Consider the following 22,493-nt stretch of genomic DNA (forward strand, 5'->3'; position numbering starts at 1 on the left):
TTTTCATTCTAACTACTAGTGAGATCGGGGCGCAGTGAAATGGATTTATGTATCTTATTATCTTAATAAAGGCCATCCTAGAAAAAGTCACATATTCGTGGAAACATTAATAAAAACCCATCCTATTAAAAATTTATTCTATACTAAGAATTATACAGAACCAAGCAAAACCATTGAATTTACCCACGTTAAATGTAACTTCTGTAAAATTAGTGCAATTGGATATCGGTGTTTGATTGGGATAATTCCACACATTAATGAATTTCTAAACTGCTCACTCCTTGAATTGAACCACATTTTTTTGCCTAATATTTTTACAATGAGAAGTATGAACTGTCAAATGCGATTGGTATATTTTCAACACATGTAGTCACTTATTTTATAATATTCGTAGCTTTATGGGAAGCACTGTAAACTAGGTTACAACTGTAAAAGAGGCATTGATTGCTACTGAGATAACTTTTGATCTGATTTAGTAATTTTACAGTGCACAATGAGAGCTATAAAAAGCTGTGGAGAATACGAGTTTTAGGCTACAAGGAATTTTCAGATCAGTGCCATGCGCAAATACGAAGGAACACCTTAAATTTGCAAAAGAGCCCAATGAGGTCATGGAGGAGTCTAGTCACGGCACTGTGCAGTCCATGTAGGCTCTTACTTTAATATATGACGCTACTAAAAAACTTTACAAAATTATTTGAATGCAAATCTATTAGATTAACATATAATTTGGAAGAATCTTTTCCCATAATTTTGACGTTTCTCGTAGTAGTCTCAATTTAGATTTATAGACTTATAAACAAGTTTTAGACACCTAAATTCAATTATATATTTATTAAATTTTTGAGTTAGGTGTCTAATTTAGCATGAATCGAAAATTTCGCAGTAAAGTGTTGAAATCAATGTCTAAATTATGTATTTTTGCTAAAAGTTTTTATGAGTTATTACAAATAAATGAAAGCAGACACCCTAGAAATTTATCACTTATATAAAAAAGTTGATACAAAGTGATATCTACTAATGTTTCATAACTTTTTTCTCGCTAATATTAATTTTGCATATATTATAGTAGATAAAAATTCGCTGCTAATGATAAAGTATCCATTTTTATTCAAACTTGTCCAGGTATTTTGTATAGGTCTTTTGGTATTGTCAAGGTATTTTGACTAGACTACTACGCCACTGATTAAAACAACAGCTATATAATAAACCTTTATAAAATCATGTTTTCTTAAAATCAAATCACACACACCATTGTACAAGTTAAGAGTTATGCAAATGAATTTGTTTCACGTGACTTAACTTTATAGCCCCAAAGGTTATCATTTCTTGGGTTATATAAAATAATTAGGATGTATTTGGGGCGCGCTTACAAAAATGACTTTCTAGATGAGCAAGCAAATTATACGATTAAAAAAAAAAGATAAATATTAAAGCTTTAATTCATAATATATTTTAAAGAATTTTAACATACAAAAAAAATATAACATAATGTAAAAAAACAAAAAAAAAACAAAAAAAAAACTGTAATCAACCTGAAAAAGACACTGTATGATGTAAATACACAAAAACAAGTGATAAACAACATGAAAAATAAAAATGGAATAAAAACCAAATTTAAAAAAATTGAAACTCGAGAAAATAAATAATTTCTCGCTTTTATTCATTGTCATTTGTTAACCGAACAAATAAAAAATTCCAATATTGGACTGAAATGATTTGAAAATATTTCACAAGATATTCAGCTTCTAAATTATTTTTTAAAATGAACGTTGATTAATGTATACATTTTTTAAATAAAAATTATAAGCAAACAAAGACTAACCTTAATTTGTTTATACTTTCCACGTAAATCTGTTGCTTGTCTACCATTTTTAAACGGATAAGAATTTAATATCGCAGTCCATCTTGTACCATATCTCTCAACACCTAAAATGATGTTATATTTTAAAATTATAACAATTGTTGTTATTATTACTTATATTATTACAACTATTAATATATATATATATATATATATATATATATATATATATATATATATATATATATATATATATATATATATATTAGGGTGGTCCTTAAAACAACTTTTTTAAAAAAAATCTGCTCCCACCCCTTAAATGTGTTCTATATAATACGAAAACACTAGGTTTAAATTTTTTTTGAAAAAAACATATTTATAGAGGTCCCCCAAGACCCTTTAATATTTAACGGGTCCCTAATATTTTCAAAAAAAAAGTTTCTCAAAAATAGGTCAACCTGGTACTCAAATGAAGCGCAATTATATAAAAATTTCAAAAATATTATTCATTTTGAAAAATAAATTTGAAGTTTAAACTTATTTATCACAATTATCATGAAAAATTCACTTATTTCATTTTTTGCTAAAAAACAAGATTTTTACGTAGTAAAACCTAAAATAATTTTATTATTTCAAAATGAATGTTATTTTTAAAATTTTTATATAATTTCGCTTCATTTGAGTACCAGGTTGACCTATTTTCGAGAAACTTTTTTTTTTTAAATATTAGGGACCCGTTAAATATTAAAGGGTTTTGGGGAACCTCTCAAAATATTTTTTATTCAACAAAATTTTAAACCTAGTGTTTTTGTATTATATAGAACACATTTAAAGGGTGGGAGCAGATTTTTTTCAAAAAAATTGTTTATAGGGCCACCCTAATATATATATATATATATATATATATATATATATATATATATATATATATATATATATATATATATATATATATATATATATATATATATATATATATATATATATGTATTTGTGTATGTATGTATGTATGTATGTATGTATGTATGTATGTATATATTAGGTAATTTAAAAAAAAAGTTAATGTCTGAAAAAAAAAAAGAGCTTTAGCTTGTTATCTACCCAGATTTTGATTTTTTAATTTTTTTTTAAATTTTGAAATCCTAAGGGTTCTTCCATAAATTCATTCCATGATTCAAAAAACATTAAAATCCATAAATATTTAGCAAAGCAAGTAAGTACAAAATATTTTTAAATATTCTTAAAACTTATAAAAGTAAATTATATTTTTGATTTACTTTTAATACAGTAATATATTTATTTCTCAATTATAACTAGCTTCAGGAGTTATTATGAAAAATATGTAAAAAAGAAGGCCTGGACAGGGAACAAAGATATATTTTCTGTAATAGTCAAAACCAAATGGTTTTTACTAAAGTTAAAAAAATAAAACATATAAAACTAGAAAAAATTTTAAATAGAAAATAATTTAAATAAAATTTTAAAATTTGTTTTAAATTAAAATACAGCAATCCCAGTAAACTTATGATCCTCTCTATTCTCTCTTTAAAAAATATTATTAACAAAAAAACATAAGAAACTAGACTATTTATTCTAGCGACTTTTTTGTAATCTATCTTTTCCTGCCTTTTCTGTTTTTCTTATAATTGTTTGTAAAGAGAAAAGTGCCCTGCCTTTTCTCGTCAGAATATGGTCTGCTTATTAGATCTTGAACTAACTTAACTGACCTCTCAGAGAAGCAATTAACAACATTAAGCCCCTTGACTGTTGCTTTAAATTCTAGATAAAAATTATTGAATTTCCAAAAATCTAGTGGAGTCTTCATCCATTAAGTTTCTGCCTTTCCATGTCCAACTATGTCAAAATCTAGCCACAACTTGTCTGTTGGATGGAGCCAAACTAGGAAGCTTATCTTTACTAAAGTTGAGGCTTTTCAATATAGCTTGGTCAACTGTTTGGTGCTCCATAGGAAAACTGTCACTTGGACCTGTCTTTATAAACTGTACAGTTTTTTAACCATATCACCGCGTTCCCTACATTCTTAATCTGCTTAGGCTTAAAACAGCTTGAGAGCCATGTAGATTCCATTCTTCAAACCTTTTCATTTACCAGTATGTTTTCATATTCAAATAAATAATATTAACTAACATTTGAAATCACTTTAATAAATAATGAGCTTTTAAATTTATTAATAAAATATTGAAAGACCTTGTACCTGTGTTGGTGTAAAGGAACCTAGCTCTGCTTTTAAAAGCCACCCTGTTCTCGGTAATAGAAATTTAAACCTATTACAGAGGCTATTCATGCTGATTCATATTGTAAAGTTACATTGATGGAAACATTGCCAAAAATAGGCATTTCTCCACAAAAAAACAATAACTGCCAATAAAAAATTTTTTTCTTTGAGAATAGAGCCCATTAATTTTAATTAAATAAGTCTTTACAAACACGAGTATAAAAAAAAAAAAAAATCAAAATTTTAATGTTAAGACTAAAAATGGTACAAAGCGCCCTTAAAATTGTCGCTTTTACCCCCTGAAGGGGACCCTCAGTATTATCAAAAATTGGTATTCAATATTCAAAATAATTCAATATATTCAAATATTCAAAAAAAAAATCATTTTTCAAGTAAATTTTTTTTGAATCACCCTAACCTTTTTTTAAACACTTTTTTAAATATATATATATATATATATATATATATATATATATATATATATATATCAGACAACCAAAAAAGTTCGTGCGGTTTATCCTAATTGCCTATTTCTAAGAAATGTATTAAGAAAACTGGTTGTGGTGGTGGGGGGGGGGGATGATTTTGCATATAAATTAAAGCTTGTTTTAAGGAGAATCAATCAGTGTGTTTCATAAGTTTTATTAGTGCGTTTTAAATTTAAAAGTCTCAAGTGGAGTATAGCTGTGTCATATGCGATAACTGGCGCCTGTTTACTTTATGAGTTCAAACTTGGAACCAATGCTGCAGAAGCTTGCCGTAAGATATGCGCTGCTTTTGGGGAAAGTACCATAGCAGAACGGACGGGTCAAAAGTGATTTAAAAAATTTTCTTCTGGAAATGAAAACCTTGAAGATGAACCAAGATCTGGAAGACTATCCAAGGTAAACAACAAGGATATCAAGCTGGCAATCGAGCAGGACTCCAGTCAAACATGTCAGGACCTTGCCTTAAGATTTAATGTGAGTGATGAAACTATTTGTTTATATTTGCACCAACTTGGAAAACGTTGGAAGTTGAGCAAATGGGTACCTTATGAGTTGAGTGAAACAAACAAGCTACATCGCTTAACCATTTGTTCTTCATTGCTTTCCCGCCACAATTTAGTGCCATTTTTTGACCGGATGTTGACGTGCGACGAAAAATGGATTATGTACTGCAACAAAAAACGAACATATCATTGACTAGCCAGTAACAATCCAGTACAGATGACTCCTAAACCAAGCATTCACCAACAAAAGGTTTTACTGTGTGTATGGTGGACTACAGCAGGTATCATTCACTATGAGTTGCTACCAAGTGGACAAACCATTACTGCTGAGATACACTCAGCCCAATTGGACAGAGTTTCAGTTGCTCTTCACCAAAAACAAGCAGCTTTGGCAAACAGAGAAGGTGTTGTATTCCACCAGGACAACACCAGACCGCACACCGCAAAAATCATGTGGGAAACTCTAGCATGTTTACAATGGGAGATTCTACCTCACCCTTCGTATTCACCAGACCTTGCGCCAAGCGACTATCACCTGTTTTTGGCCCTGGATAATCATATGAGGAATCTACAGTTTTGAAATAGAGAAGATCTCAAAAATGAGTTAATTCAATTTTTTAGCTACCAAACTCAAGACTTTTATAAAAATGGAATATACCAGCTTGTTTAACGATGGGAGAAAGTTATTCTTGCTGAAGGAGACTGTTTTTCAGAATAAATTTTATCAAAACTGTTTTTATGTGTATTTATTTATGGATCTGCAAAACCGCACGAACTTTTATGGTTGCCCTATATATATATATATATATACACACATATATATATATATATATATATATATATATATATATATATATATATATATATATATACACATATATATATATATATATATATATATATATATATATTAACCATTCCATATTTGAGGTGCAGTCATGGAGAAAGATCTTGATCCTAAGGAAGTTTTTGATAAGCAACAAGTAAGTTAGCAACTTTCTGATGATCTTGTGATTTGTTTTGAAATTTGAAATTTAGAAGTTTGAATAGATATGCAGGAGATATGGTTGATAAATTTGTATATGTAATAACTGATATATTATAAATTATTCTTTGCTATATTGAAAACCAATGGAGAGCTTTTAGCAATTTTTCTGATTTTAAATGGAAAGGAAAATGAGAGACAATGCAAGATATTTTGAGTAGATTGACATTTTTAAAAACTTTTTTTGTAAGAACCTGATAAAAGACTGTTAAAATAGTCAAGTTGAGAGTTAACAATGCCACAAGCCATAGTGTTAGCTGCTTCTTTGGTAAGAATTGACATATGTGGCAAAGAGCATGAATATGGTAGTAGCAGAATTTAACAGTATTGTTTATATGCAAACATAGAAAATAAAAATGGGTCTAATACACTCCCTTGTGGTACTCCTTTTGAACTCGCTGACAACCAATATTTTTTTAAACCAATAGAAGCAAAGGTTTTCCATTTTACTGCAATATCTGTGACACCAAACTCATCTCTTATACAAGCAATTAGCAGGTTGTGATCGATTGTATCAAATGCTGCAGAGAATGGTGGTTAAAGCATTATCAATGTTTAACAGGATGCCATTGCATATCTTTAGGAGTGCTGTTTCTATTAAGTGATTAGACGTAAAACCAGACTGAAAAGGATTGAAGTTTACAGCTGAAGTTACATGTAGAAGAAGCCAAGATAAAGCAAGTTTTTCAAGAATTTAGGATGTTGTATTGAGATTTGATATGGGGCGCAAATCAGTGAGTTCAAATACTGTTTGTCCTGATTTTTTGGAAATTGGTGTAATTTGAGCAACCTTAAGTGAAGCTGGAAAAATTCCAGCTTTAAAATGAGAGGTCAGCGAGGTGAGCTATAATAAAATAATTCTGATTGAATTTGAAACATGATTTAAGAATGTTTTTTGGAATAATATCAAGAGCGATGTCTTAGGTTTATGAGTTTTGATTACATGCGAAACATTAAGAAGTGACTGTGCTAAATGTTGTAAAAATATCTACAGGGAGAGATTGCTACATAATGAAATCAGATTTTGGGATTGTAGCAAACCTTTTTTTGATATTTTTTTATACTTTCAAGTTTTTCTCTTATTATTGACTCACTATGTCACATTTTGCTTCTGGTATTCAGAAGCAAAATGTGACATAACATGACTATAACTAATAATAATGTGACTACAATTAAAAAAAATAAAATAATTTTTTTTTAATAATAGCCATTATATTTTATAAAACAATATAAAAACTTATAAATTATTGGCAGCATGGTGACCTATAATGAAGGATATTCATTTTAAAGCCTATTCATGCTTATCTAAAACTCAGACTTGTTAGTCATGCAAACTGTAAGTAAAGCTCCAGGCCGAGAGACAAAACTTCTACTGTCAACTCGAAATTGGAATTTTTTCTCATTACTTTTGAGCTAAGTTTCTGTTACAAATTATTTTGAAATCATGGTCAAGTTCCTCATATAAACATTTTAAGGTTTAAATATTTCATTCAAAATGCGTCTTTGAAGTAATAATTTTCCTACTAATTATTTAATAACTAGTAGATAAATGAGTACAAAAAAAGTATAAAGTATGAAGTAATGTGTAAGTATGTTACACATAGATTATACATACATTATACATGATTATATATACTGTTCATAGATTACCAAAAAAAGTATACTGTTCATAGATTACCAAAAAAAGTATACTGTTTATAGATTACCAAAAAAAGTATACTGTTTATAGATTACCAAAAAAAGTATACTGTTCATAGATTACCAAAAAAAGTATACTGTTCATAGATTACCAAAAAAAGTATACTGTTCATAGATTACCAAAAAAAGTATACTGTTCATAGATTACCAAAAAATTCAAAAGAATGTAGAAAGCAACTATTTGCTAATTCACAAAGTAACAGTGCGTTAGCGGTGTCATGGCTTCTTGTTTACTTTGTAAACAAGAAGTTAGGAGTTTAATTCTCTTGACATCCCTGGTATTACTATATTCTATTAATTTTTTCACACACTGGCTTTGTTCAAAAAACAACCTGTTATGTTATGAACTATGCCTTTAAATTTAAAAAAAAAATGCTCAAGGTCTATAAGGTAGGTAGAATCCCCTTTTTATTTAGTCCAGCCTTGTATCAACTGGTCCACCAAAATAAGATTAGAGATTTTAATATTTTAATCAACTTGAAACTCTTTTTAAACGTATTTATAAAAAAATATATTATACAAAAATTTATTTAAAATATTTTTATAATATTTTTTTTTCTAATTTAAAATACGAGACATGAAAAATTATTGTAGAATAAAAAATGAAAAATATTGAGGATGTTTATGCTAGGTAACAAATTTATAAAAAGCTACCTATAATCAGCTTCCCAGTATTTCTACACAACAAAAGTTAACATAAAAAGTTTTTAAATAAATTTTGCGTGTATTTTGCAAACTTTCTAACTGACAAACTTACTTAATGCCGAACACTGATGTGCTTAGACGAAGTTAAAGTTAAATCTTCATTAACTTACTAAGGTGAAAAACATTTTTGGAAAATCCGTTAGCAAAAACAATATATTGAAACAATATAATGATTAATTAGTGGTGGATTTTTTTCAAGGTTTCTCTCTCTCTCTGTGAAACTGCTGAAAAATAACTACGGTTGACTAAAACATTTTTTTACGTTGATTACATTTATGTATGCAATAACATAAGAAAAATTTCATTACTTAAAAACTTAAGAAATACAGTTTAAGGACAATAATATTTTTATAATTGGAAAGCAAATTAAAAAAAATTAAAATCTTTATGCCAATTTAATTTTGTTTGCTTTGTACTTTTTATTGCATCGGATCTAACTTAGGTAGTTTCTTTACATTCATTGTCTTATTTTCATTGAAGGTTTCCATTTTTGATTTTAAGATTTTAAACAATTTATATAAAAGGTTATAAAATCTTATCAAATGTTTTATTAAATAACTTTCAACACTCTTGTTTATTAAATTAAATTTATTATTTTATTAAAATCTAAACACTCTTACAAATTACTTAAAATCTAAACACTCTTACAAATTACTTAAAATCTAAACACTGTTACAAGGAGCCACCACAAAAAAATTGAGCGATTAAATCAAAAATTTAAACTTCTAAATTGTTTTCTTCATAATAAATATAAAACTCTACATTCAATACTTTTAGTAAGCAAGTTAGATATCAACTAATTTGTTTTACTAATTTAATAAATCAAATTTAAGCCAAAAAAAAAGTTGTTAAAGTTTATTAATATCTGCATTAATAGTATTACAGTTCTTATAAACATATACAGGTATGTATTTGTTGTTGTTAAAATAAACAACAATAATAACTTTGTTTTATAACTTTTCTTTTTTTCTCCTAATAAACCATTTTTACTTTATTATACAAATTATTCAAAATAATTAAACTTTAAACTAATTAAACTTGGCAACAGTCAGATTTTGACTAACAGAACCAAACATGCTGAAAATCTATAAATCTGAAAAAATATAATAGATCCCCATGGCATTAAATCATAATCACATAAATCTGAGAAAATATAAAAGTATAGATTGCCATGCTTTAGACCAATTGAGTAGTATTAAAGGTGTTCAAATATATGCTTATATTTGAAAAAAGTAGTTATTATTTATAAAGTAGTCATTTGAAAATAAACACAACCTAAAAATATATACAAAAGCATAACTAATTAATCAGCTTTATAGTAACTGATAAGTTTCCTCAAATCAAATTTTGCTATATATGTTGAAAATTGAACCAAAAGTTTTAAAATCAAAGGTTAACAGTTAATTAAACATAAGTGATATGTTTTATACTTTTATGGTACAAAATAAATATTGCGGTGCAAAATAAATATTCGGCATTATATCAGCTAAATTTCCCTGGGACGGGGGAGAGAAATTATTTCCTAACGCTTTACCAAATTTCTTTAATAAAATTGAATGCTAGAATATTCAAAACAATTTCAAAAGATACATGGATGTGGTTTTGTTGCTTTATTAAAATCAATTAATGTTAATTTGCTGTTAAAGTGTCTCAATTCTTTACACCCCAATATCAATTATACAGAAGAACAAATTAAAATTTCATAAATTTCATTATTCTACATGGTAACAACATTATTGAAACAGATATTTTTTATAAACCTACAAATTCCCATGATTTACAATAGCCATGAATTACAATAGCCATTACCCTAAACGTACAAAGAAAAATATACCTTTTACATTAGCTAAACGGATCATTTGTTTTATATCTAATCCAACAAAAATGGAAATCAGACTTCAACAACTGAAACAATTTTTAGTTCGATGCAACTAAAAATTGAAACAATTTTTAGTTCGATGCAACTAAAAATTGTTTCAGTTGTTGGAGTCTTTTTCATTCCATTTTTCATGAAGTTGTTTTCCTTCCATTATTAGTGATTTTTACCCAGTAAAAATCACTAATAATGGAATTTTTAAAGCTCAACTACAGGGACCAGCACCTCAAAAAAGAGAAGAGAACAAAATTATACCTTTTGTAACTACAAATTTTGCAAATATTAATTATAAAAATTTTTCTACTCTACATGGTATTTTGAAACTGTCTGTTTTAGGCAATAAATTAAAATCAGTTTTTAAAAACACTTCTATTGTACTATCACAATGCCAACAAAAAAATATTTTAAGACACATAAGAGCATAAAGTTTTAATAAGAAACCAGTTTTTATTAATGATGAATTTAAGGTTTTAAAATGCGTATCAAAATGTTGTAAGTTATGTACTATGTATCTTCAGTTTATTAACTATTTCACCACATCATCTGGTAAAGTATGGTACATTAAAACTTCAATATCATGTAATTCAAAAAATATTATTTATTTATTATCATGTAATGAATGTGATGGAAAAACAACATACATTGATAAAACTAATAACCTAAAGTTAAGAACTAATCTACTCATCTACACACGCAGAACAGGTATTGGTTCAGATAAATTTGATCAGCATGTTTTCAATTACCATAAAAATGAATTTTTTTAAAAATTATTTCCAATGCTAAAACTCTCAAATGAGAATTTACTTCTTATTTATGTTATTTATTATCTTATTTAATTATGTAAATCTCATGCACAGCTAAAGATTTTTTATGAAAGGCCTTCTGTGTTAGAGAAAAATTTAAATTATTTGTTAAAATTCAACTAATAAATATATTTTACTCATCTTAGTTTGAATAGTTTTTCCTTTGTTACCTGGAACTTTTACTCATATTTGTTAAAAATTTTTTGCTAAACATTTATATTTATATATATGCATTTCTAAATATACACCATAATAATATATATACATATATATATACATATATATATATATAAACATACATATATATATATATATATATATATATATATATATATATATATATAATATATATATATATATATATATATATTTTTATATTTATTTATATAGATTTATATTTATATACACATACATAGAATGTTTTTAAAAACATTCTAGTTTTTTAATTTGTGGTTTTGTGGTTTAATTACTTGCTGCAATTAAATTAATGTGTTTTGACATATTCTGACCTTAATTTTGTCGGCTTTAAAACCACAAACAAGCGAAGAGCCATTTTTTACCACAAACACATTTATTAGTCATAAAGTATAGGAATATATATATATATATATATATATATATATATATATATATATATATATATATATATATATATATATATATATATATATATATATATATCTATATGTATATATATATATATATATGTAAATTATGTTAGTGTATTTTACAAATAGAGTGCTCAATGTTCTTAAAGAACAGAGCAATAATTAATTAGTAAAAAACACTTATCTAACTTTTATCTTCTACTCGGAGTTTCACCATCGCTGGATCATCAGGAAGAGTATATATATATATATGTATATATATATATATATATATATATATATATATATATATATATATATATATATATATATATATATATATATATATATATACAACCCGTAGATGTTGTCCGAAAGTTTTTCCATATTTTGTTGACAAAAAGTAAAAATTAAAATGCAAGACCGGAATTATTTTTTTTTATTAATTGATAGACTGCCTGCCCCAACCAAACCCTCAGTCGATGTAGCAACACTCCCTTGCGGGTCAGGCTAAAAGATAGTAGATGTAGCAGCACTCCCTTGCGGGTCAGACTATTTGTCAGTCGATGTAGCAGCACTCCCTTGCGAGTCAGGCTATTTGTCAGTCGATGTAGCAGCACTCCCTTGCGAGTCAGGCTATAAGATACTCGATGTAGCAACACTCCGCGCGTGTTTTACAGTAAAAATAAAATAAAAATAAAAACATTTTATTAAAAAAAAAGTAAAAATAAAAACATTGTTTTTATTGTTAAAAACATTCCGAATGTTTTTAAAACATTCTGGTCAATTAAATTTGCGTTTTTGTGGTTTTTTTAAAAAACGATTTATTTGTATTTAAATTAATGGTTTTTACTTTCGTCCAACACGCAAATGTTGGACGAAAGTTAAAAGTAATTAAAAGTGACGTATGTGTTGGCATAAGAATCACTTTTTTCCTTCCGCTCTCCCCAAAGACAACAAACTATAGATCTATATATATATATAAATAAATAAATATATATATATATATATATATATATATATATATATATATATATATATATATATATTTCTATAGTTTGTTGCATTTGGGAGTACGGAAGGAAAAAAAATGATTCTTATGTCAACACATACGTCACATTTAATTACTTTTGACTTTCGTCCAACATTTGCGTGTTGTCAGAAAGTAAAACCATTAATTTAATAAAAAATTAATCGTTTTTAAAAAAAACCGCAAAAAAGCCAATTTAATTGACCAGAATGTTTTTAAAAACATCTGAATGTTTTTAACAATATAAACAATGTTTTTATTTTTATTTTTTTCAATAAAATGTTTTTTTTAATTTTTTTTACTGAAAATCATGTGCGGAGTGCTGCTACGTCTTATAGCCCGACTCGCAACAAAGTGCTGCTACACTGACTGACAAATAGCCTGACTCGCAACGGAGTGCTGCTATATCGACTGACAAATAGCCTGACTTGCAACGGAGTGCTGCTACATCTACTATCTTTTAGCCTGACTCGCAAGGTGCTACATCGACTGAGGGTTTGGTTGGGGCAGGCAGTCTATCAATTAATAAAAAAAATATTCCGGTCTTGCATTTTAATTTTTACTTTTTGTCAACAAAATACGGAAAAAACTTTCTGACAACATATAAGAGTTCTATATATATATATATATATATATATATATATATATATATATATATATATATATATATATATATATATATATATATATATATATATATATATATATACATATATATATATATATATATATATATATATATACATATATATATATATATATATATATATATATATATATATATATATATATATATATATACATATATATATATATATATATATATATATATATATATATATATATATATATATATTTATAACTATTTTTTTAAGCTAAAATAATCAGTAGATACCTTCTAAAATGTAATTAACTTCTTCTTTAGAATAGTCTTGGCGAGATCTGCGTCTGCTTGCAACTGAGATTCCAGTCTAAAAATTAAAAAAAAAAAAAATTGATTGCTTATATAATTGCTTATTGAGCCTGTAAAAATAAAATAAAAAAAAAGGCCAAATGTTAGCACCACTCTGATCTTCGAAACAAAAGCATATCAAAATTTTAAACACAACAACATAGGTAAAAATAAGACCTGTTCAACGATCAATGATTGTCTACTTTTATAAAAATAATTTTGAAATAATTAAGTTAGCAACTATATGTTTTTGATTATTGGAATAAAAATAGTTTTGAGACAAAAGCAATTTTAAGTTTCCAGTATAAAAAAAGCACAAAAATAATATTAAATATACAAAAATACACAATGATAAAAAATACAGAATACTTTTGATTGACAGAAAAGCTTAGTTTGAGATCATAATTTTTTTATAACTTTAAAGTAAGAAAAAAAAACTTAATTAGTTTATTAAATGTTAATGAAACTTTATGAATGAGTTTCATTTTGAGATAATGAACAAGGTAAAATAACTAGAAATGCTAACATTTTAAGTCAAAATAATAAAAATAGCGAAAAAGAAAGCAAAAAAACTATTTACTTTTGCTTAAATTGTTTAATAATCTTAAAAGTTTGATCATAAAACGCCATTAAAATGAGATGAGCCATTAATACACCATTAAAATGAGATCATTAAACGCCATTAAAAATGGATTGAACAGAAAGTATAAAATAAATTATAACCATAAAATAGAGGAAGATAATTACACTAAAATAAAGTAACCTAAAAGTTAAAATTCACCCAAGAATAAAAAAAAGAAAGAAAAATTAAAAAAGGTCAACTCAATTATAAATTATGCAGTATAAATAAGCCAAGAAATCAATAACAACAAAAAAAAACATATTCATTTAAAGTTAAAACTTATTTTTTATACAAACTTGTATTAAAAAAAATTTAAACTTTTGAAGATTACAAAAAAAAATCTTAAACCTTCACAGATTAAAAAAAAGAAGAAGCGAGAAACAAGATAATGAGAAACAGAGTAATAAGACTAAACAAAGACATATTAACTGCCCCTCCCCCACCTCCTATTAAAAAAAAGTACTTTAGAATAATATATCTAAAATACATATATAAACAATAAAATGCTTATGTTTGTATTTAGGAAATACAGTAAACTACAAGTAATATAATATTTTAATAAATGTAATACCGAAGCAAGTGAGGCAAAGCTTTTTACATCATCATCAAATATGAAATTCTTTGTTTGAACCTTTGATATACTTTTGGTAACTGAATTATTTGATAAACTAACATTAGAAATGTCAAACATAGATGAGTGCAAAGTTCCATATTTCCAATTCAAACATTTTCTTACAAATTCTTCATGAAAAAGACACGTGCTACTACTTTGTTTCAGTAATGAATATAAATTTCTAGAGTTAACAGAAACAATATTAAAGCGATTGAACGGATTGCATGCAATACATTGAGATGAATTTTTTTCTTTAACTTTCATTTCATTAGGCATACTAACATTTTTAACAGTAGCTGATACACACTCAGAGTCATCTGCTTGTGACTGCAAATTTAAATTACTGTTACTACTAAAATTGATTTTCTCTAGATTAGAAAACCGTGCAAAATTAAGTGCTCTTTTTGTAGTGTCCAAACAGTTAGTATTGTGCTCAGGTGTAGAGAACTGTTCAAAGTCAAAATTAATTAGCCGACGTCGTTTAGTAATTGGGGGTTTCCTTGGGGCACATTGAATCTCTTCAGTTGGTTTTCTTAACAAACATATTGATGGTGTAACACTTCCATGGCTACAATTTTCTTGAAAATTTTCATTAAACTTTGACAGATTTTTTTTCTTTAAAATCATTGAATCAGTTGGAACTTTAAATGATTTACTTTGATCATCATTATAGTCGTCAAAATTTTGATGAAAGTTTGAGGTGGGACATTCTTGACGCCATTTCTGTACCTTTTCTATAACATCCATTGTCAAGTTAAAAGGAGGTATCATTTTGAAATCAATCTTGTCTTTATTTTCTGTTGCTGGATATATATTATTGTGAGAAATGGCTTGTTTTTTTATAAGAGCTGGTCTCTCATCACATACCAAACATTCATTGTTAAAATTTTCAACAGAAGTATTTAAATTTAGTTGAGTTCTGCCAGGTATTTGATTTGTGTCATAAACTTGAGAAGTAACTACATTATCCAAAGAATAAATATTTCTCTTAGTACTGCTTGAAAATAACAAAGGCCTTCGTTTTGGTGTTGACGATAAACCATCATCTGTTAAAGATCGATTTATCTTCTCAAAATCTATATTAGCACTTGTTAAATCTGAGGCCTTAACCTCTTCTTTAAATTTATAAAAGTCTTTTTGAAAATTTTGCATTATTTTCTTTTGTTCAAGAAGTAAACCAATCATTTCTTGCTCACAACCCTTGTTGGAAGCATCTTTATCAACATTAAATTTCATCATTTTAATAATCTTCTCTTTTTGTTCTAATTTTGAACAGTTTTGCTTTTTGTTTGTTATGTTTTCTTTTTCCTCAAAATTGATGTTATTGTATGAAGATTTATTTTTATTATAATCTGGTTTTTGCAATATTTGTTTTTCATTTCCAAAAAAATTAAGTAACTTTGAAACACCAAGTGACATGTTCATATCTGAAATGTTTGTGTCCCCATAATCTAAAAATAATGATAATAATAAAAATAATGATGCATTAACTTGGTAACCCCTTGTATATTGTTAAACTCTATTTTATTGCTAATTAAAAACATTTAGCACAATACAACAATTATATATTATGAAAGATTGATCTAATATTATCATCAGTAAAGTAAATACTTTTGATTCATAATTAACTAAAAATTCAAATTAATTTTAAGCTGGTTGCTATAATATTAGTTCAGCCTATAATTTATTGATTACTAATTATAGGCTGCTTACATGCATAAAAACCTGTTTTTGTTTTTATATATATTGGGTGCAAAATAAAAGTTTACCAGTAATATTGGCCACACAACTTTGAAGAATCGTCATTCCAACTTTTGAAACAGTTTCATCCTAAATAAAATATATATATAAATATATATATATATATATATATATGTATATGTATATATATATATATATATATATATATATATATATATATATATACATATATATATATATACATATAGCTTAAGAAAAGGTGTATTCCTATATAAAATTTAATTTTACATAGGAATACACCTGTAAAATTTAATTTTACATAGGAATACCCAGCGCCGAATTAATTTTAAAAGATATTTTCACTTGGCTCTCAGCTGTATAAAACTTTAAACAAAATCGTAGTCTGTTACTATTTTATTCGTTATTAGTTATTTAATCGAGATATTTATAAATGTCGAAAGTTAAGACTAGATCATCCACCACTGCAATTTCAGATTTTATTGGACCTGGAAAAGATTTTTTGTGAGCTGCCTACAAACAGAGCAGTTATTCAAAAAGGAATTTTACTAAAAGAACAAAAAAGCATAACATGCAATCTACACCATAATAAATATTCTAACAAAGATCTTGCTAGCGATCTGATTCCGTTTGTTCTTGCAGATCTGTGTGAACATGATCTGTCTGGGTGTTCTTCCCCCAAAAATTGTAAAAGTAAGGCACATATAATTTGCACCTGTATTTTTTCTAAAAAAATTCCAACTATGGAGCTCAGGTGGTTATACAGTCAAAGAAATAAGACAGGTGAAAAGTCTGACATGCAGTTGGGACATGCTGATAAGATTGAGACAGCAAAACTTAGAAAAAAATATAAGAGAAAAATCAGTGACGAAAAAGCTTATGAGAAAAGAATGAAAAAACTACAAGATGATCAAGCATCCTTTGAGGTAAATATAATTTCATAATAATAAATATTTTCTTTGTTTATATAGCAAATTATATATATATATATATATATATATATATATATATATATATATATATATATATATATATATATATATATATATATATATATATATATATATATATATATATATGTATATATATATATATATATGTATATATATGTATATATATGTATATATATATGTATATATATGTATATAAATATGTATATATACATATATATATATATATACATATATATATATATATTTATATATATATATATATATATATATATATATATATATATATATATATATATATAGTATATATATATACTAGGGATGCGCGTAGGGGTCCGAACGTTCGGCCATAAAATTTTACTGAACACCGAACGGTTCGGCAACCGAACCTCTACTATTTTTGAAAGAAAAGACTGTTGAAAATTGTTATTAAACATTTAACATTTTATTGTGTTATTAAAAATTTGTTAAAACATTACTAAGGGTTAATAAATTTTGTTTGAAAAATTATAAAGTAACTTTGAAAAGTTAATTTATTATTGGATGATTGTTTATATTGTAAAGAAAATAAATGTTAACATTTTTATTTGTAGTGTAAATAAAAATGTTAACGATTTTTTTTAGAAAAATAATACAATTATTAAAGTTAGGTAATATAAATAAATGATAACTTGTAACGTATTGGATAAAATAACATAATATGTAACATGTCCCTTATATTTTAAGATATATTTACACAGTTTAAAATTAAAATGATTTATTTTTGGTTGAACTTCTTTTTTATAATTTAGAAAAATATTTTAATCTTTTAAAAGTATAAAACAATGTCTTCCGAAAAAATGTCTTTCAAAAGTACTGTGTGGAAATACTTTGAAGTTTCTAAGAAAGACATTCGTTTTTGTATCTGCCTATTGTGCAAAGCAATACTCTCTAGAGGTGGGAATTGTTCAAAGACATTTACCACTAGTGTAATTAGGCGCCATTTAAAAAAAAAGCACCTTGTGGAGTATGTATTGGCTGAAAAAGAGTCTGATAAAAAAAAATTATTGAAACATCAACTGTTTCTACATCAAGTGATTTGGAAATAAAAAAACAATTAACATTAGTAGAGAGTATTAATAAAAAAAGGTTGTGGAATATTAATGACCATAGAGTGATCAAGATTCACAATTGCATTGGAGAAATGATAGCATTGGATATTCAACCATACACAATTGTAGAAGATCTTGGTTTTAGAAAACTAATTGAAAAGATATGCCCTAATTACCAAATACCCAGTAGGAGATACTTTAGTGAAAATATTGTTCCACAAATATATGGTACTCTTTTTAAGTCAATCAAGAGTAATATATCTTCTGTCAGTTATATCTCCCTTACAACTGATATTTGGACAGCAAATAGTTTAAATGTTGCCTTCATAAGCATGACAGCTCAATAATGAATTTTCCCAACAGAGAGCAGTACTCAGAGTTATGCATTTTCCAAAAAGTCTCACAGGAAAAAATATAAGTGAGTATTTACATAAAAGTTTGCTAAGTTTTGAAATTCCACACACAAAAATTCACATTGTTTTACGAGATAATGCTGCCAACATGGTAGCTGGCGTTAGAGACAGTGGTTTTAAGTCAATTCCATGTTTTATACATACAATACAGTTATGTATACATGACTCAATTTTGTCGCAACAATCTGTGAAAGAAATTTTAGTGTGTTGCAGACGTCTGGCAACACATTTTCACCATTCACTAGCAGCAGCAGCAAAATTAGAAGCAATTCAGGAACAACTTGGTACAAATAAGCATAGGTTAATACAAGATGTTACTACAAGATGGAATAGTTCTTACAATATGATTGAAAGGATGCTTGATCAAAAAGTTCCTTTGGCAACTTATACAGCCAATCATGCTACCCAATCAACATTAAGTTCATTCCAATGGGGCTTATTAGATAAAGTTTTTCATATTTTAGAACCATTTAAAACTTTAACCGTTAATCTCAGCAAACGTGAGGCATTTTTATCAGATGTTATTCCTTCAATTATGGCTCTTAAAGTATTTTTTAATCAAGCATTAGTTTGTGAGGCTTTTTTAAGTATAATTACTTTAGTTGAACAATTGAAAGAGTCAGTAGACAAAAGACTGAGTATATTTTTACATGATAAGTATTTATGTCTTTCCACATTTTGTGACCCTAGATATAAATTAATGTATCAAAAGGAAGATGAGAATGTAATAAAAAATTGCCTAAATGAGCAGATGCAAGAAATGCAGCAACATAATTTAGAACTTGAATCCTCTGATTCTGATTGTGAAGAACCCACAGTAAGAGACACAAATGAAGTGTTTGTGAAACCATCGTATCCAAAATTTAATGAATGTTTTCGGCTAATTTCCAAACTGACAACTTTAAATGAATGTGATTCCAATTTTTTAATTACTAAAGATAGCAAAAGGTTTAAAAGATCACACTCTAATGTGCAAATGATCAACATGGAGATTGAAGAGTATTTAAAACTCCCTCTTTTTATGGAAAAAGTCCTCTTTTATGGTGGAAAAATTGTCGAAACTCTTTAAAAAATTTAATGAAAATAGCCCAAAGGTTTTATATTTAATTGGTACGCTTTTTTTAATAAAAACTTTATCTATTTAAACCGTAGCTATGGTACGAGTTAAATTTTATTTATATTTAGATAAATTTATGATGAATTCCGAATTTGCATTATTGGCTGAACATTTGCTAAGGTTCGGCCGAACCGAACGTTCGGCAAAACAGCCGAACCTTCGGTTTTGCCGAACGTTTGGCGTATCCCTAATATATACATACATATATATGTATGTATATATATATATATGTTTATATATATATGTATATATATATATATATAAATATATATATATATATATTTATATATATATGTATATATATATATGTATATATATATGTATATATATATATATATATATATATATATATATATGTGTATATATATGTATATATATATATATATATATATATATATATATATATATATATATATATATATACATATACATATAAAACAAAAATAATATTTGAAAAAGTTTGGTTTTAGGTCACAGAAAAACAAGATATAGAATTATATGAAGAATAAAAAAAACAAAAAAATATTTCTCCTGATATTTCTCTCAATGACAACTATAATCCAGTTAATATTAAATTTACTTTAAAACAAGACAATTAAATTAAATTCCTTGTAACACGATTTTTAGAAAAGAAGTCACGAAAAAACACTATGTCAATAAAAAACACAGCAATGGCTAATATAAGGTAATCATATAGATTATTATTTTGTTGAGCAGCAAAAGTTTGGATGATGAATTAATAAAAATAAATATAAACTAGTTTTATTTTATAGTATTGGGATTTCACCTGCTGCAACTGCAGCAATTGCTACAAGTTATCTGCAAGATTTAATTGAAGCAGAATTTCTCACCCCTGAATACTCTTACCTCGCTTGTGATCCTTCTAAGTTAATGAGAGCGAGAAAAAAAGTCATGGTAATAGCAAAGAATAATGACAATTTCAATCTTCCAAAAGCAGATAATATTGGCATTTACTTTGATGGAAGAAAAGATTCAACAAGAGCGATGATAAACGATTCAAATGGACAGCTACATCCTATTATTATCAAAGAGCAACACATTACTGTGACTATAGAACCTGGTGGTCGATATCTTGGTCATTTTACTCCAAATGCACATACTCATTCAGATAAGCCAGCTAAAAAGATTGCTGAAGGTGTTTATAATTTGCTGCAACAATATAATCTTACTGAATCATGTTTAGTACTTGGAGCTGATAGCACTTCAATTAACACCGGCTGGAAAGGTGGTGCTATAACACATCTTGAAAAGCTGTTAGGTCACAAATGCCACTGGACCATATGCATGCTTCATTCAAATGAGTTATTTTTGTGTCACCTAATAGAAGGAATTGATGGACTAACATCATGTACCTACAAACTGGCTTTGTAGGTCCTGTGGGAAAATGTCTTGCTGATGTTAATAAAATGGAGTACAATCCTCAATTTAAAGCTCTTCCAGAGGGAGAGAGCTTTGTTGACATTCCAGAAACAATACTAAAAAATAAGTCAACAGATCAAAAACAAACCTACAAGTTATGCAAAGCAGTTAAGATCGGCGTATTGCCAGATGTTGTCACTACTGGCATGAGAATAGTCTTTATGTGGACAAGGAAACATGACTTAACTGATCAGAATTTGAAAAATCTTGAGTTACTTGTCTTATTTTGTTTACAATTTTACTTTAAACTTTTTTTTGACATTAAAGTTAAAGATAGACTTGAAGATGCTTCCAATCACATTCTGTCTCAATTGAGAATTCTTAGAAATCAACCTGTTATAGTAAGAGAAATTGTGACTCCATACATCCAGTTAGGCGCTTGGTATGCGAACCATGAAAGTTTTTTAATCTCTTTATTATCTAGTAATAATGCAGAAGAACGCAACTTTGCAGTCGACCGAATTTAGGAACAAAAGGGTAATGATATCCTTGGAGACATGCGAATCAGACCAAGAAAAACACCTAAACTGAACTTTGCAGCAACTACTCTTAAAGAGCTAGTCAAATGGGAAAATGGTGTCCAACATAGAGAGTTGCTACCTGTTTTTAAAACAAATAAAGAAATTTTAATAAATTTTCAATGTCAATAGATTTGAAAGATATCTTATTTTATTTATTGTTTTTTTAATAGTGTTATAGTAGTGTTATCAAAATATTATTTGGGTAAGGTGGGATAAACCTCCTGTTTTTTGGGGAACCGCATCACTAGCACCACTTTTATTTCTAATGAAACAAAAAAAA

At 26.8% G+C, this 22,493-nt stretch overlaps 1 protein-coding gene across 2 annotated transcripts in view; it reads right to left on the bottom strand.

Moving 5' to 3' along the window:
• Positions 1 to 1,430: 1,430 nt before the first annotated feature.
• Positions 1,431 to 22,493, bottom strand: part of LOC101241833 (uncharacterized) — a 43,906-nt gene continuing 22,843 nt past the window's right edge. For both annotated transcript variants that reach the window (XM_065791553.1, XM_065791552.1), the window contains exons 11-15: positions 16,732 to 16,792; positions 14,921 to 16,413; positions 13,671 to 13,746; positions 1,826 to 1,929; positions 1,431 to 1,748 (exon numbers count right to left, since the gene is read on the bottom strand). In XM_065791553.1, the coding sequence (XP_065647625.1) occupies positions 1,731 to 1,748; positions 1,826 to 1,929; positions 13,671 to 13,746; positions 14,921 to 16,413; positions 16,732 to 16,792 (1,752 nt within the window). In that variant the 3' untranslated portion in view covers positions 1,431 to 1,730. The remainder of the gene's footprint in view (positions 1,749 to 1,825; positions 1,930 to 13,670; positions 13,747 to 14,920; positions 16,414 to 16,731; positions 16,793 to 22,493) is intronic.

Source organism: Hydra vulgaris, chromosome 02 (assembly GCF_038396675.1).
Source record: "Hydra vulgaris chromosome 02, alternate assembly HydraT2T_AEP".
NCBI lineage: Eukaryota > Metazoa > Cnidaria > Hydrozoa > Anthoathecata > Hydridae > Hydra > Hydra vulgaris.